The 15,592-nt window shown below is 45.9% G+C and overlaps 1 protein-coding gene and 1 long non-coding RNA gene across 3 annotated transcripts in view; one reads left to right on the forward strand and one right to left on the reverse strand.

Annotated features, from left to right (window-relative positions):
• The window catches only part of MTF2 (metal response element binding transcription factor 2), a 102,838-nt gene that overhangs the window by 46,310 nt on the left and 40,936 nt on the right, over nt 1-15,592 (reverse strand). The window contains exon 1 of one of the 2 annotated variants that reach the window (XM_073571438.1): nt 3,777-4,221. The exons of the other annotated variant lie outside the window; for it this stretch is intronic. Coding sequence (XP_073427539.1) covers nt 3,777-3,781 — 5 coding nt within the window. The 5' untranslated portion in view covers nt 3,782-4,221. Of the gene's footprint in view, nt 1-3,776; nt 4,222-15,592 lie in introns of those variants that run through there. 2 annotated transcript variants of the gene reach the window in all.
• Nucleotides 3,731-14,615, forward strand: LOC141085853 (uncharacterized). Its single transcript, XR_012231426.1, has 3 exons — nt 3,731-3,832; nt 6,346-6,533; nt 8,852-14,615. It is a non-coding gene; the product is annotated as an uncharacterized lncRNA (long non-coding RNA).

Raw genomic sequence — 15,592 nt, forward strand, 5'->3', positions numbered from 1 at the left:
TTTAAGACCCTCCCCAAACTTGTGAACAGCACTCATACATGGTCAACATGGGAAAGACAAAGGAGCATTCCAAGGCCATCAGATACAAGATCGTGGAGGGTCACAAGGCTGGCAAGGGGTACAAAACCCTTTCCAAGGAGTTGGGCCTACCTGTCTCCACTGTTGGGAGCATCATCCAAAAGTGGAAGGCTTATGGAACTACTGTTAGCCTTCCACGGCCTGGACAGCCTTTGAAAGTTTCCTCCCGTGCCGAGGCCAGGCTTGTCCGAAGAGTCAAGGCTAACCCAAGGACAACAAGGAAGGAGCTCCGGGAAGATCTCATGGCAGTGGGGACATTGGTTTCAGTCAATACCATAAGTAACGTACTCCACCGCAATGGTCTCCGTTCCAGACGAGCCCGTAAGGTACCTTTACTTTCAAAGCGTCATGTCAAGGCTCATCTACAGTTTGCTCATGATCACTTGGAGGACTCTGAGACAGACTGGTTCAAGGTTCTCTGGTCTGATGAGACCAAGATCGAGATCTTTGGTGCCAACCACACACGTGACGTTTGGAGACTGGATGGCACTGCATACGACCCCAAGAATACCATCCCTACAGTCAAGCATGGTGGTGGCAGCATCATGCTGTGGGGCTGTTTCTCAGCCAAGGGGCCTGGCCATCTGGTCCGCATCCATGGGAAGATGGATAGCACGGCCTACCTGGAGATTTTGGCCAAGAACCTCCGCTCCTCCATCAAGGATCTTAAGATGGGTCGTCATTTCATTTTTCAACAAGACAACGACCCAAAGCACACAGCCAAGAAAACCAAGGCCTGGTTCAAGAGGCAAAAAATCAAGGTGTTGGAGTGGCCTAGTCAGTCTCCTGACCTTAATCCAATTGAAAACTTGTGGAAGGAGCTCAAGATTAAAGTCCACATGAGACACCCAAAGAACCTAGATAACTTGGAGAAGATCTGCATGGAGGAGTGGGCCAAGATAACTCCAGAGACCTGTGCCGGCCTGATCAGGTCTTATAAAAGACGATTATTAGCTGTAATTGCAAACAAGGGTTATTCCACAAAATATTAAACCTAGGGGTTGAATAATAATTGACCCACACTTTTATGTTTAAAATTTATTAAAATTTAACTGAGCAACATAACTTTTTGGTTTGTAAGATTTATGCATCTGTTAATAAATCCTGCTCTTGTGTGAAGTTTGAAGGCTCTAACTTATTTGCATCTTATCAAACCTGCTAAATGTGCAGGGGGTTGAATACTACTTGTAGGCACTGTATATACAGGAGCACAGTACACAATTACTATATGCATAGTATACAATAACTATACACAGGAGCATAGTATGGCCGCAGTAACAGCCATGCAGCAGGCAGGGGATGTCAGGTCACAGAGCTCACACTAGTGCACACAGGAGTGCAGAACACAGTCGCTACACACACAGGAGCACAGTATACAGCACACAGTCGCTGTTCCCCTCAATAATGTAAAGTGCTGTGGAATATGTTGGCGCTATAGAAATAAAATTATTACTATATACACACACAGGAGCCCAGTATACAGTCACTATATACACACACAGGAGCCCAGTATACAGTCACTATATACACACACAGGAGCCCAGTATACAGTCACTATATACACACACAGGAGCCCAGTATACAGTCACTATATACACACACAGGAGCCCAGTATACAGTCACTATATACACACACAGGAGCCCAGTATACAGTTACTATATACACACACAGGAGCCCAGTATACAGTCACTATATACACACACAGGAGCCCAGTATACAGTCACTATATACACACACAGGAGCCCAGTATACAGTCACTATATACACACACAGGAGCACAGTATACAGTCACTATATACACACACAGGAGCACAGTATACAGTCACTATATACACACACAGGAGCACAGTATACAGTCACTATATACACACACAGGAGCACAGTATACAGTCACTATATACACACACAAGAGCACAGTATACAGTCACTATATACACACAGGAGCACAGTATACAGTCACTATATACACAGGAGCACAGTATACAGTCACTATATACACAGGAGCACAGTATACAGTCACTATACACAGGAGCACAGTATACAGTCACTATATACACAGGAGCGCAGTATACAGTCACTATATACACACACAGGAGCACAGTATACAGTCACTATATACACAGGAGCGCAGTATACAGTCACTATATACACACACAGGAGCACAGTATACAGTCACTATATACACAGGAGCGCAGTATACAGTCACTATATACACAGGAGCACAGTATACAGTCACTATATACACAGGAGCACAGTATACAGTCACTATATACACACACAGGAGCACAGTATACAGTCACTATATACACACACAGGAGCACAGTATACAGTCACTATATACACACACAGGAGCACAGTATACAGTCACTATATACACACACAGGAGCACAGTATACAGTCACTATATACACACACAGGAGCACAGTATACAGTCACTATATACACACAGGAGCACAGTATACAGTCACTATATACACAGGAGCACAGTATACAGTCACTATATACACAGGAGCACAGTATACAGTCACTATATACACAGGAGCACAGTATACAGTCACTATACACAGGAGCACAGTATACAGTCACTATACACAGGAGAACAGTATACAGTCACTATATACACACAGGAGCACAGTATACAGTCACTATATACACACAGGAGCACAGTATACAGTCACTATATACACACAGGAGCACAGTATACAGTCACTATATACACACACAGGAGCCCAGTATACAGTCACTATACACACAGGAGCGCAGTATACAGTCACTATACACAGGAGCACAGTATACAGTCACTATATACACAGGAGCGCAGTATACAGTCACTATATACACACACAGGAGCACAGTATACAGTCACTATATACACACACAGGAGCACAGTATACAGTCACTATATACACAGGAGCGCAGTATACAGTCACTATATACACACACAGGAGCACAGTATACAGTCACTATATACACAGGAGCGCAGTATACAGTCACTATACACAGGAGCACAGTATACAGTCACTATATACACAGGAGCACAGTATACAGTCACTATATACACACACAGGAGCACAGTATACAGTCACTATATACACACACAGGAGCACAGTATACAGTCACTATATACACACACAGAAGCACAGTATACAGTCACTATATACACACACAGGAGCACAGTATACAGTCACTATATACACAGGAGCACAGTATACAGTCACTATATACACAGGAGCGCAGTATACAGTCACTATACACAGGAGCACAGTATACAGTCACTATACACAGGAGCACAGTATACAGTCACTATATACACACACAGGAGCACAGTATACAGTCACTATATACACACACAGGAGCACAGTATACAGTCACTATATACACACACAGGAGCACAGTATACAGTCACTATATACACACACAGGAGCACAGTATACAGTCACTATATACACACAGGAGCACAGTATACAGTCACTATATACACAGGAGCGCAGTATACAGTCACTATACACAGGAGCACAGTATACAGTCACTATACACAGGAGCACAGTATACAGTCACTATACACAGGAGAACAGTATGGCAGCAGTAACAGCCATGCAGCAGGCAGGGGATGTCAGGTCACAGAGCTCACACTCAAGTGCTCACGTGACCAGGAAGCGCCCACACAATGGCGCCCACACTCGTTATCAGCGCTCACCTCATTCGGCCACCTCAGTGGTGCACAGCGCCCTCCACAGCGAAATCACAAGTCAGGTATTGTCCTGTCAGCGTCCCGCCCCGGCTCCCTCCGCCGTATGGAGAGAGAAGGCTCCGGCTGAAGGCGTCCTAGTTTACATAAATACAGAAAACGGCCCGGTTCGGTCGCAGACCTTCGCCATTTTGGTTTCCCGCGGAGCGCGCAGTGCATTGTGGAGGTGAATACAAACAAGCGTTCACCAACGGCCGCACACCTCCATAGAGGGAGCTGCAGGGGCTGAGGTCACGTGAGCCGGCGGTGACTGCCCGGCCGCCATCTTTGAGAAGGGCGGCAGAAGGATTTTCCTTTTTTTGTGCTGGGAATGACACAAATGTATTCTTGTGGCGATTTCCGGTGACCGTGCAAGGCCGGGTGTGGCGGAGACACAATAGTGCAATAAACTGCACAGCACAAAAGTATTATTCTCAGGCCGGTTTCACATTAGCGCTTTTTAAGCGCACGCACGGCCGGGGGTAGCTCCGCCCCCGAGCCGGCTCTCTGCCCGGCGTGCCCGCCCCTTGCTTGTAGCGCCGCCTACTAGCGGACAGCGGCGCCTGCGATCGGCGCACCCTATCTTTAGCATAGGGTGCGCAGATCGTGCGCAGGCCGTGCGCTAGTTGCGCTTTGACCTGTGCTGCGCACTTTTGACGGTGCGCCGTGCGCGCCAAAATCAAACTTTTCGGATTTTGGCGCGCACGGCGCACCGTCAAGAGTGCGCAGCGCAGGTCAAAGCGCAACTAGCGCACGGCCTGCGCACGATCTGCGCACCCTATGCTAAAGATAGGGTGCGCCGATCGCAGGCGCCGCTGTCCGCTAGTAGGCGGCGCTACAAGCAAGGGGCGGGCACGCCGGGCAGAGAGCCGGCTCGGGGGCGGAGCTACCCCGGGCCGTGCGCGCGCTGAAAATGCGCTAATGTGAAACCAGCCTTAGTGTGAGGGGCCAACTAATATTGGAAAAAACGCAGATGCGGTAAAAACGCACTAAAACGCATAAAAACGCTGCGTTTTTTTCATGCATGCTCATAAAAATGCTTGAAAAAAACGCAGCGTTTGTATGCGTTTTTTCCATGCGTTTTTTTTGCGGGAAAAATGCGCTGCAAAAAAAGCAAGTGTGAAAGTAGCCTTATATACTTTTCTGACTTTTATTTCATAAAATGACTTTTCTAGTGAAAAAAATATATATTTGCTTCATAAATGCCACTTTTTGATCTGCCCACATTAAGCCGGGGTCACACAGGTCATGTGTCCAAAGATTGCTCTATGGCGCCACAATATGGTAGCGGCTGCATAGTGCATTTTAATGGTGTCACCTCGGAAGCTGTAAGGTACAGCAACAAGCAAGAAGTCAGAACCTGTTGGATTTTTTGCAACTTGTTTGTGACGGTACTTTGTGAGTGCCAATATGACGCCATTCACCTGGGTTATGTCGCTATGTAAGCGGCACCATTCCACGTTTTTTTTTGGTTGTGCACCCTGTAACCCCAGCCAAACACTCGCCGACACTATGGGTAATGGAATTCTGCACAGAATGAGTGTGCTACCTCTGCACCCTGCCTTCCACCCCAGAATATGGGCCAAAATTGAGCACCCCAACGTCACACGCCAAAAAGAAAATTACACAAGTGGACGATATGCCATCTCGCCCTGGAGATTCACTGTTACATTTTTTTTTCTTTTTGCTCACTGTGCTTTGTGCATTTGTATCATTCTTCCTCTTTGTGCTGGTTTCCTCCAGATCACTGGCGGATACAGTCAGAAAAGTGCCCCTGTGCAAGAACAATACATGGGCCAAGAATGCAAAACTGCACCTGCTTTGGAGGTATAAATGGGCCCCCTCACCTCTTGGGCCCCTGTGCGGCTGCACAGGTTGCACCAATGATATGTCCACCCCTGCTCCAGATACTCTGGAATCTTCTTACTCTCCAAAAATACTTTATACTGAGGTCCCAATTCTTGATTTGCATTTTCTTTTTAATACACTTTTGTTTTTTTGCAGCCATCAATGCTGTTTTTGCACCAAGTTCTTCAAAATCTACACTGGCGGTTAAATGATTTTTCACCTGTGCATTGCAAGAAATTGTAGGTTGTATGAAAATGACACAAAATTTGCACCAAAATATCTTCCAAACATAAAATCACTCTAGGAGGGATGAGTAGAGGGGCCTGGACTACATCTGTACCCAAACTTAGTGAGTATTAAATTGATTAAAAAAAAAAAGCTGAAAACACCTGGAAATCCCAAACGCCACCCATAATGGCAGACATAAAAAAAAAAAAAAAACAAAAACACAACATGGATCACATATTCCAAAACTAATACATTGATCTGTAGACTGTGAGCCGTCGCGGGCAGGGTCCTCTCTCCTTCTGTACTTGTGTGTCCCTTGTCTTACACATGTTTATTGTACCTGTCCATATTTCCCCTTTTCATATGTAAAGCGCCATTTATATAAATGTATAATAGTAAGAATAATGATGCTACCAGGGAAAAATTTACAAACTGACCATGAGGTTCTTTGTTTAACATTCAGATCAGACTGTATGCCACATTACGGTGAACCACCCAGTGGGTCTCTAGCCTGAAAGGTGCGGCGTTGTGTGTCACCCACCGTCACAGAAACAGTGTACCAACAGGACGGGCAGCCTGAAGCCCCATGATTTCAGGCCACTCCAGCACAAAACCACAGCAACAATGGCCAGCGCACAGCACTAACACCAGGTGAGTAGATCTAAGGCTGGTTTCACATTAGCGCATTTTCAGCGCGCGCACGGCCGGGGGTAGCTCCGCCCCCGAGCCGGCTCTCTGCCCGGCGTGCCCGCCCCTTCAAACTTTTCGGATTTTGGCACGCACGGCGCACCGTCAAAAGTGCGCAGCGCAGGTCAAAGCGCAACTAGCGCACGGCCTGCGCACGATCTGCGCACCCTATGCTAAAGATAGGGTGCGCCGATCGCAGGCGCCGCTGTCCGCTAGTAGGCGGCGCTACAAGCAAGGGGCGGGCACGCCGGGCAGAGAGCCGGCTCGGGGGCGGAGCTACCCCCGGCCGTGCGCGCGCTGAAAATGCGCTAATGTGAAACCGGCCTAAGCTGGAGTCACACGGGAAAAAAAAAAATAATAATAAATCGCTCTGATGCTGATCCAGAAAAGTAGGATGAGTGTCAGGCGAGTACAATGTGATTTTTCTCACCTAGCATCCGTATGCGTTTTTAATATCTTTTACGTACTATAATCTGTAATTTAAAGATAGTTTCCGTTATTAGTTATGTAAACTTACGGTATATACAGATATAGATAGGTAGAAGATATTCTATTCCATATTCTGCACTTTTTAAAATTATTTATTAGATTAAACAAAGCTAAACACCCTGTAGTGCCACATGAAAGGCAAGTTTACTAATATGTAGGGGGCTTGTGAAATTATATATTTACATGATATCAATCTATCTACTATATATCCATCTACTCTATGCATTCTATATATCTATCGATTCTCTCTATTCTGACAGTTCGGGCTGTGAAATTATTGTACTTGGCTGATGAAATTTCCTGTTTTTCTTTTTGTTTTTTTTTGCACCCATCAACTTTCCGATTCTCGTAGACAATCGCAGCATGGCTGAAATTTTATTTCGATTAGAGCAGAGGAAATAGTCGCAGATGAGCACTGACTCATTGAAGAACATAAGTTAGAGTGCAATGCGATATTTTCTTGCATTGCACTTGTCCGATTTATACGCTCGCATAAGTGAGCCTGTAAGCTATGTAACGTGGCAATGGGCTTCGTACAGTCTGATCAGAATGTTAAACTAAGAACCTCGTGTTCAGTTTGTAAATTTTTAGATCAAAGGATGAATTTTAGGATGCGCGTTCCATGTCTATTTCTACAGTTCTAGCTAAAAAAAAAAAATAAAAACAGTCAAGCACAAATTAGTAAAAAAAAAAAGTTAAAAAAAATAAGGGGCAAATGAAAAACAGTTAAACACCAAAAACTAGACAAAAAAGGCTCAAGTGTAATAATGAATTGGGCCCTAATAGAACACAGAGAAATCTAGTCGTCGCATGACCAGAGCTATGCACTCTTCTGCCTTCAGGCACGCTGACACGATGTGCAATCCAGCATACAGCATAAACCACAGCTCTGTCTTCCAAAATAAGCAGACTGTTCGCTGTAGTCTAACTTGTTTATTTGTGAAGAGTATAGAACATGCGGTAAAACTGTAAAGAATACAATGACATACATAAGTATTGGGCAGATGATCACACAGTTAACACAGATACAGGAAGCATTTAGTATGATGCAATTTACATAGAAAAAAAAAAAAACACGTGTCCAATTACGTCTACTGAGCACTGACTACTATGCAGCTAATAAACTCTCTGCACACACTGCATTGTAAGAAATATTAAGCTTACCAGATGTGCTTTAACCGGATAAAAAAATTCAAGTTGGAGAATTAAGATGGAGGACAGGTAAACACGTGCATCCTATGATATACACAGAAGCAAAATGGCCCTTCTTCATCCCAGAATACATTGCTTCCTTCCCACAAAGCACTGCTTCAATCCCATGGTGCATTGCTTCTGTTAACCCCCTTCATGACCAAGCCTATTTTGACCTTAATAACCAGGCCATTTTTTGCAATTCTGACCAGTGTCCCTTTATGAGGTAATAACTCAGGAACGCTTCAACGAATCCTAGCGATTCTGAGACTGTTTTTTCGTGACATATTGGGCTTCATGATAGTGGTAAATTTAGGTCGATAATTTTTGCGTTTATTTGTGAAAAAAAAAAAAAAATCAGAAATTGTGAAAATTTAGAAAATGTTGCAATTTTCAAATTTTGAATTTTTATTCTGTTAAACCAGAGAGTTATGTGACACAAAATAGTTACTAAATAACATTTCCCACATGTCTACTTTACATCAGCACAATTTTGGAAACAAAATATTTTTTTGTTAGGAAGTTATAAGGGTTAAAATTTGAACAGCGATTTCTCATTTTTACAATAAAATTTACAAAACCATTTTTTTTTTTTTTTTTAGGGACCACCTCACATTTGAAGTCACTGAGGGGTCTATATGGCAGAAAATACCCAAAAGTGACACCATTCTAAAAACTGCTTCCCTCAAGCTACTCAAAAACTACATTCAAGAAGATTATTAACCCTTCAGGTGTTTCACAGGAACTAAAGCAATGTGGAAAGAAAAAAAATGGACATTTTAATTTTTCCAACACATTTTATTTTAGCATAAATTTTTTCATTTTCACATGGGCAACAGGATAAAATGGATCCTAAAATTTGTTGGGCAATTTCTCCTGAGTACACAGATACCTCATATGTGGTCATAAACCACTGTTTGGGCGCACGGCAAGGCTCAGAAGGGAAGGACCGCCATTTGACTTTTTGAATGGAAAATTAGCTCCAATCGTTATCGGACACCATGTCGCGTTTGGAGAGCCCCTGTGCACCTAAACATTGGAGCTCCCCCACAAGTGACCCCATTTTGGAAACTAGACCCCCTAAGGAACTTATCTAGATGTGTAGTGAGCACTTTGAACCCCCAAGTGCTTCACAAAAGTTTATAACAGAGCAGGGAAAATAAAAAATAATTTTTCCTCAAAAATGATTTTTAGCACACTATTTTTAATTTTCACAAGGCTAACAGGAGTAATTGGACCACAAATGTTGTTGTCCAGTTTGTCCTGAGTACGCTGGTACCCCATATTTGGGGGGGAACCACTGTTTGGGAACACGGCAGGGCTTAGAAGGAAAGGAGCGCCATTTGAGTTTTTGAAATGCAAATTACTTCTAATCGTTAGCGGACATCATGTCGTGTTTGGAGAGCCCCTGTGTGCCTAAACATTGGAGCTCCCCCACAAATGACCTCATTTTGGAAACTAGACCCCTAAGGAACTTATCTAGATGTGTAGTGAGCACTTTGAACCCCCAAGTGCTTCACAAAAGTTTATAACGCAGAACCGTGAAAATAAATATTTTTTCCTCCAAAAATTATTTTTTAGTGCTCAATTTTTTATTTTCACAAGGGTACCAGGATAAATTAGCCCCCAAAAGTTGTCCAGTTTGTCCTTAGTACGCTGGTACCCTATATGTGGGGGGGAACCACTGTTTGGGCACACGTCGGGGCTCGGAAGGGAAGTATTCTTCCGACAGGTATGTCCATCCACCCAGCTCTCCTGCTCTCCTGCTGTCTGTCTATGAAGGACACACAGTGCGTCACCCAGCTTTGCACATAGACTTGCCTCTGCACCTAGCATTCACATGGTATGTCCATCCACCCAGCTCTCCTGCTCTCCTGCTGTCTGTCTATGAAGGACACACAGTGCGTCACCCAGCTTTGCACATAGACTTGCCTCTGCACCTAGCATTCACATGGTATGTCCATCCACCCAGCTCTCCTGCTGTCTGTCTATGAAGGACACACAGTGCGTCACCCAGCTTTGCACATAGACTTGCCTCTGCACCTAGCATTCACATGGTATGCCTTTCAGCTAACCCCAGCTTACCCCAGTGTTATTTATGACCTTGTTTACTCTGGCTTGATCATATACATCTGGTCCACTCTTAATTGTCTGGCCAAGATGAGCAGAGACCACTCCTCTCTGCTTCACACCTGACTGCACTTAGTTGTACATATATTGCAGAGTACAAGTCTGCATAGACTTCAGTCTGCATTGTGATTGCTATAAGTGTGTGCTAGAAGTGTGAAGATTAATTTAAGAATTAAAACCAGAATTGGAACTGAAGGTAACTGGACACAGTCACTGTAAACAATGTTTCTGTTTGTTTTCACTTTCACCCCAATAATCCTTCACTTTCTGCTAATTCCCCTAATCCCTACTCCTAGTAAGGAACTGTTCATCTCTTCTTCAATCCTCCCCATCCACCTCACCTCCGCCTCAAAACTGTTCCTTAACATACAATCCTCTGTCTCCAAACACAGACAGCCCCCTCATGCCCTCTCCTGCTCCCACCTGGTAACACTTTCTCTGCTCCTTCTCACTGCTGGTGATATCTCTCCAAATCCTGGTCCTCCTCACCACATTCCCACAGTCATTTCTACCTCCCATCCACGCTCTATCACAACCTTCCGTAACCTCTCCAACCTTATACCCATTCACCCAGCCCCCGCTTCCCCAGTCCCACTAACAGGAGCTCTGTGGAACGCTCGCTCTGTCTGCAACAAGCTTTCCTACATCCATGATCTTTTTGTTACTACCAAACTCTCCTTCCTCGCCATCACCGAAACCTGGCTCACCCCTTCTGACACAGCCTCTCCTGCTGCACTTTCGTATGGCGGCTTCCACCTTTCTCACACCCCCCGCCCCAGCAGCAAACATGGTGGAGGAGTTGGTTTTCTCCTGTCAGATACCTGCTCCTTCACCCCAATCCCACTGCCACCCTCTGTTACCCTCCCTTCCTTTGAGGTGCACTCTGTGCGCATCTACTCCCCCTCCAACTGGCTGTCATCTACCGCCCCCCAGGGCCAGCCACCACCTTCTTTGACCACTTCACCACCTGGTTACTTCATTTCCTTTCCGCGGACATCCCTACTATCATCATGGGCGACTTCAACATCCCCATTGACACTTCCCTCTCAGCTGCCACTAAACTTCTATCTCTCACTTCCTCCTTCGGCCTCACTCAATGGTCTTCTACAGCCACCCACAAAGATGGCCACACACTGGACCTCATCTTCACCCGCCTCTGCTCCCTATCTAACCTCTCTAACTCACCTCTTCCTCTCTCTGACCACAACCTGCTCACATTCTCTTCCCTCTTCACTCCATGTCTACAATCCCCACCCCACAAACTTTCACACCCTCGCAGGAATCTTAAACACCTTGACCTACACTCATTCTCCGAATCCCTCCTCCCTCTTACAGATATAAGTTCCTTACACAATGCGGATGACGCTGCCGCTCTATATAACACCACAATAGCTGTAGCTTTGGAATCCGCTGCCCCACTTACACATACCAAAACTCGCAAAATCAACAGACAGCCCTGGCACACCAGCCTGACCAAAGAGCTGAGGCGAGCTTCCAGAGCTGCTGAGCGCAGATGGAAAAGATCCCACTCCAACGAGCATTTCATCGCATTCAAACAGTCCCTCACTACTTTCAAGACCACACTCGCCACAGCTAAACAAACCTACTTCTCATCTCTCATATCCTCCCTGTCTCACAACCCTAAACAGTTATTCAACACCTTCAATTCTCTCCTCCGCCCCCCAGCACCTCCTCCCTCCCCACTCATCTCAGCTGAAGACTTTGCCTCATTTTTCAAGCAGAAAATTGATAACATCAGGGACAGTTTTGGTCAACAACCCCCAGAGCCCTTCCTCCCGACTTCCCAGCCCTCCACCTTCAAAACCAACTTCTCCACCATTACAGAAGATCGACTCTCCACTCTACTCTCAAGATCACATCTCACCACCTGTGCACTCGACCCGATCCCATCCCACTTCATCCCAAACCTCACCACAGTCTTCATCCCAACCCTAACCCATCTCTTCAACCTATCACTAACAACTGGTGTTTTCCCCTCAAGCTTTAAACATGCCTCCATCACACCTATCCTCAAAAAGCCCTCTCTTGACCCATCCTCTGTATCTAGCTATCGCCCTATATCACTTCTCCCATACGCCTCCAAGCTACTGGAACAACACGTCTACCTTGAACTGTCCTCCCATCTCTCTTCTTGCTCCCTCTTCGACCGCTTACAATCTGGCTTCCGGTCACACCACTCCACTGAAACTGCCCTTACTAAGGTCACCAATGACCTCTTAACTGCCAAGAGCAGGCGACACTACTCTGTCCTCCTCCTCCTGGACCTGTCGGCTGCCTTTGACACAGTGGACCATTCCCTATTATTACAGACCCTCTCATCCCTCGGCATCACAGACTTGGCCCTCTCCTGGATCTCATCATACCTAACAGACCGGACATTCAGCGTCTCCCACTCACACACCACCTCCTCACCTCGCCCCCTATCTGTCGGAGTCCCACAAGGTTCAGTCCTAGGGCCCCTGCTGTTCTCTATTTACACCTTTGGCCTGGGACAGCTCATAGAATCTCATGGCTTTCAGTATCATCTTTATGCTGATGACACACAGATCTACATCTCTGGACCAGATATCACCTCCCTACTAACCAGAATCCCTCAATGTCTGTCCACTATTTCATCCTTCTTCTCCACTAGATATCTGAAACTCAACATGGACAAAACAGAATTCATCATCTTTCCCCCATCTCACGTGACCCCCCCTACGAACCTATCAATTACAGTAAATGACTGCCCACTCTCCCCAGTCCCACAAGCTCGCTGCCTCGGAGTAATCCTTGACGCTGATCTCTCCTTCAAACCACATATCCAAACCCTTTCCACTTCCTGCCGACTTCAACTCAAAAATATTTCACGCATCCGTTCATTCCTCACCCAAGAATCTGCAAAAACCCTAGTCCATGCCCTCATCATCTCTCGCCTTGACTACTGCAACCTCATGCTCTGCGGCCTCCCCTCAAACACTCTCGCACCCCTCCAATCTATTCTAAACTCTGCTGCCCGATTAATCCACCTGTCCCCCCGCTATTCCCCAGCTTCTCCCCTCTGTCAATCCCTTCACTGGCTCCCAATTGCCCAGAGACTCCATTACAAAACCCTAACCATGACATACAAAGCCATCCACAACTTGTCTCCTCCATACATCTGTGACCTCGTCTCCCGGTACTTTCCTGCACGCAACCTCCGATCCTCACAAGATCTCCTTCTCTACTCCCCTCTTATCTCCTCTTCCCACAATCGCATACAAGATTTCTCTCGCGCATCACCCCTACTCTGGAACTCTCTACCACAACATATCAGACTCTCACCTACCATCGAAACCTTCAAAAAGAGCCTGAAGACCCACCTCTTCCGACAAGCCTATAACCTGCAGTAACCACCGATCGACCAAACCGCTGCACGACCAGCTCTACCCTCGCCTACTGTATTATCACCCATCCCTTGAAGATTGTGAGCCCTCGCGGGCAGGGTCCTCTCTCCTCCTGTACCAGTTATGACTTGTATTGTTTAAGATTATTGTACTTGTTTTTATGTATACCCCTCCTCACATGTAAAGCGCCATGGAATAAATGGCGCTATAACAATAAATAAATAATAATAATAATAATAATAGTGACATTTTGAAATGCTGACTTTGATGGAATGGTCTGCGGGCATCATGTTACATTTTCAGAGCCCATGATGTACCTAAACTGTGGAACCCCCCCACAAGTGACCCCATTTTGGAGACTAGACCCCCCAAGGAACTTATCTAGATGTGTGGTGAGCACATTGAACCCCCAAGTGCTTCACAGAAGTTTATAACGCAGAGACGTGAAAATAAAAAAAATTTTCCCACAAAAATATTTTTTTAGACCCCAATTTTTTTATTTTCCCAAGGGTACCAGGAGAAATTAGACCCCCAAAGTTGTTGTGCAATTTTTCCTGAGTACGCTGATACCCCATATGTTGGGGTAAACCACTGTTTGGGCATACATCGGGGCTTGGAAGGGAGCGAGCACCGTTTGACTTTTTGAATGCAAAATTGGATGGAATCAATGGTTGCACCATGTCGTGTTTGGAGACCCCTTGATGTGCCTAAACAGTGGAAACCCCACAATTCTAACTTCAACCCTAACCCCAACACACCCCTAACCACAGCCCTAACCCTAATCCCAACCCTAACCCCAACACACCCCTAACCCTAATCCCAACCCTAACCACAAGCCTAACCCTAATTCCAACCCTACCCTAATTCTAATCCTAATTCCAACCCTAACCCTAATTCCAACCCTCACCCTAATGGAAAAATAAAAATAATTTCTTTATTTTATTAGTTGATCCTGCCTATGGGGGTTATTAAACGGGGGGTTTATTTACTTTTCATTCTATTTTGATCACTGTGAGAATTTCACAGTGATCAAAATGAATTAATGGAAATTGCAGCCGGCGGGCGCACTGCGCATGCTCCCCGCCATTTTCCAATATGGTGGCGCCCATGGTCCGGGACCGCGGGACACCGGGAGTCACAACGGCACTCGGTGAGTACCGGGGGGTGGGAGGAGGGGCGATCGGAAGCCGGGGGAGCAGAGGGAAGGCGGGGGGGGGGGGAGATGATGACGGCGGCGGCACATCGCCGCTGTCATTCAGTGGCGGGGGGCAGATCGCTGTCACCAGCCATGTCCAATGCTACAGCAGCGTCGGACATGGCTGGATTGTAATATTTCAATTTTCATTGATGAAATATTACTATCGCTCTGATTGGCTGTTTCACTTTTAACAGCCAATCAGATCGATCGTAGTCACGGGGCGAAGCCACGCCCCCTATGGTGAAGAACAAAGCCCCCTGTATCTGCGGGTCGGGTGACCTTTTAGTGACCCCGGTCACCCGACCCGCAGGGGGGGCTTTAAAGTCATGACGCCACATAGGCGTCACTGGTCAGATTGGCACCAGTTTTCATGACGCCTGTGTGGCGTCATTGGTCGGGAAGGGGTTAAAGGCACAGACTATATAATGCTATCAAAAACACTGCTATAAATTCAGCCACCACTAGATGGTGCTATAATTAACCCAGCACATAATACAAAACAGACTGCCCTATATCAGAGGGCAGAATACTCCCCGCTTGGCATCAACTGATGCCACTTACAAGCTCTTTAGGCGAAAGCAATAGAATTAGCTCCGCAACTGGTCTGAGGAATAGTTTACTCTCCCCAG

The sequence above is a fragment of the Dendrobates tinctorius genome, unplaced genomic scaffold, assembly GCF_039654945.1.
Source record: "Dendrobates tinctorius isolate UK_male_01 unplaced genomic scaffold, ASM3965494v1 ptg000029l, whole genome shotgun sequence".
Taxonomy (NCBI): Eukaryota; Metazoa; Chordata; class Amphibia; order Anura; family Dendrobatidae; genus Dendrobates; species Dendrobates tinctorius.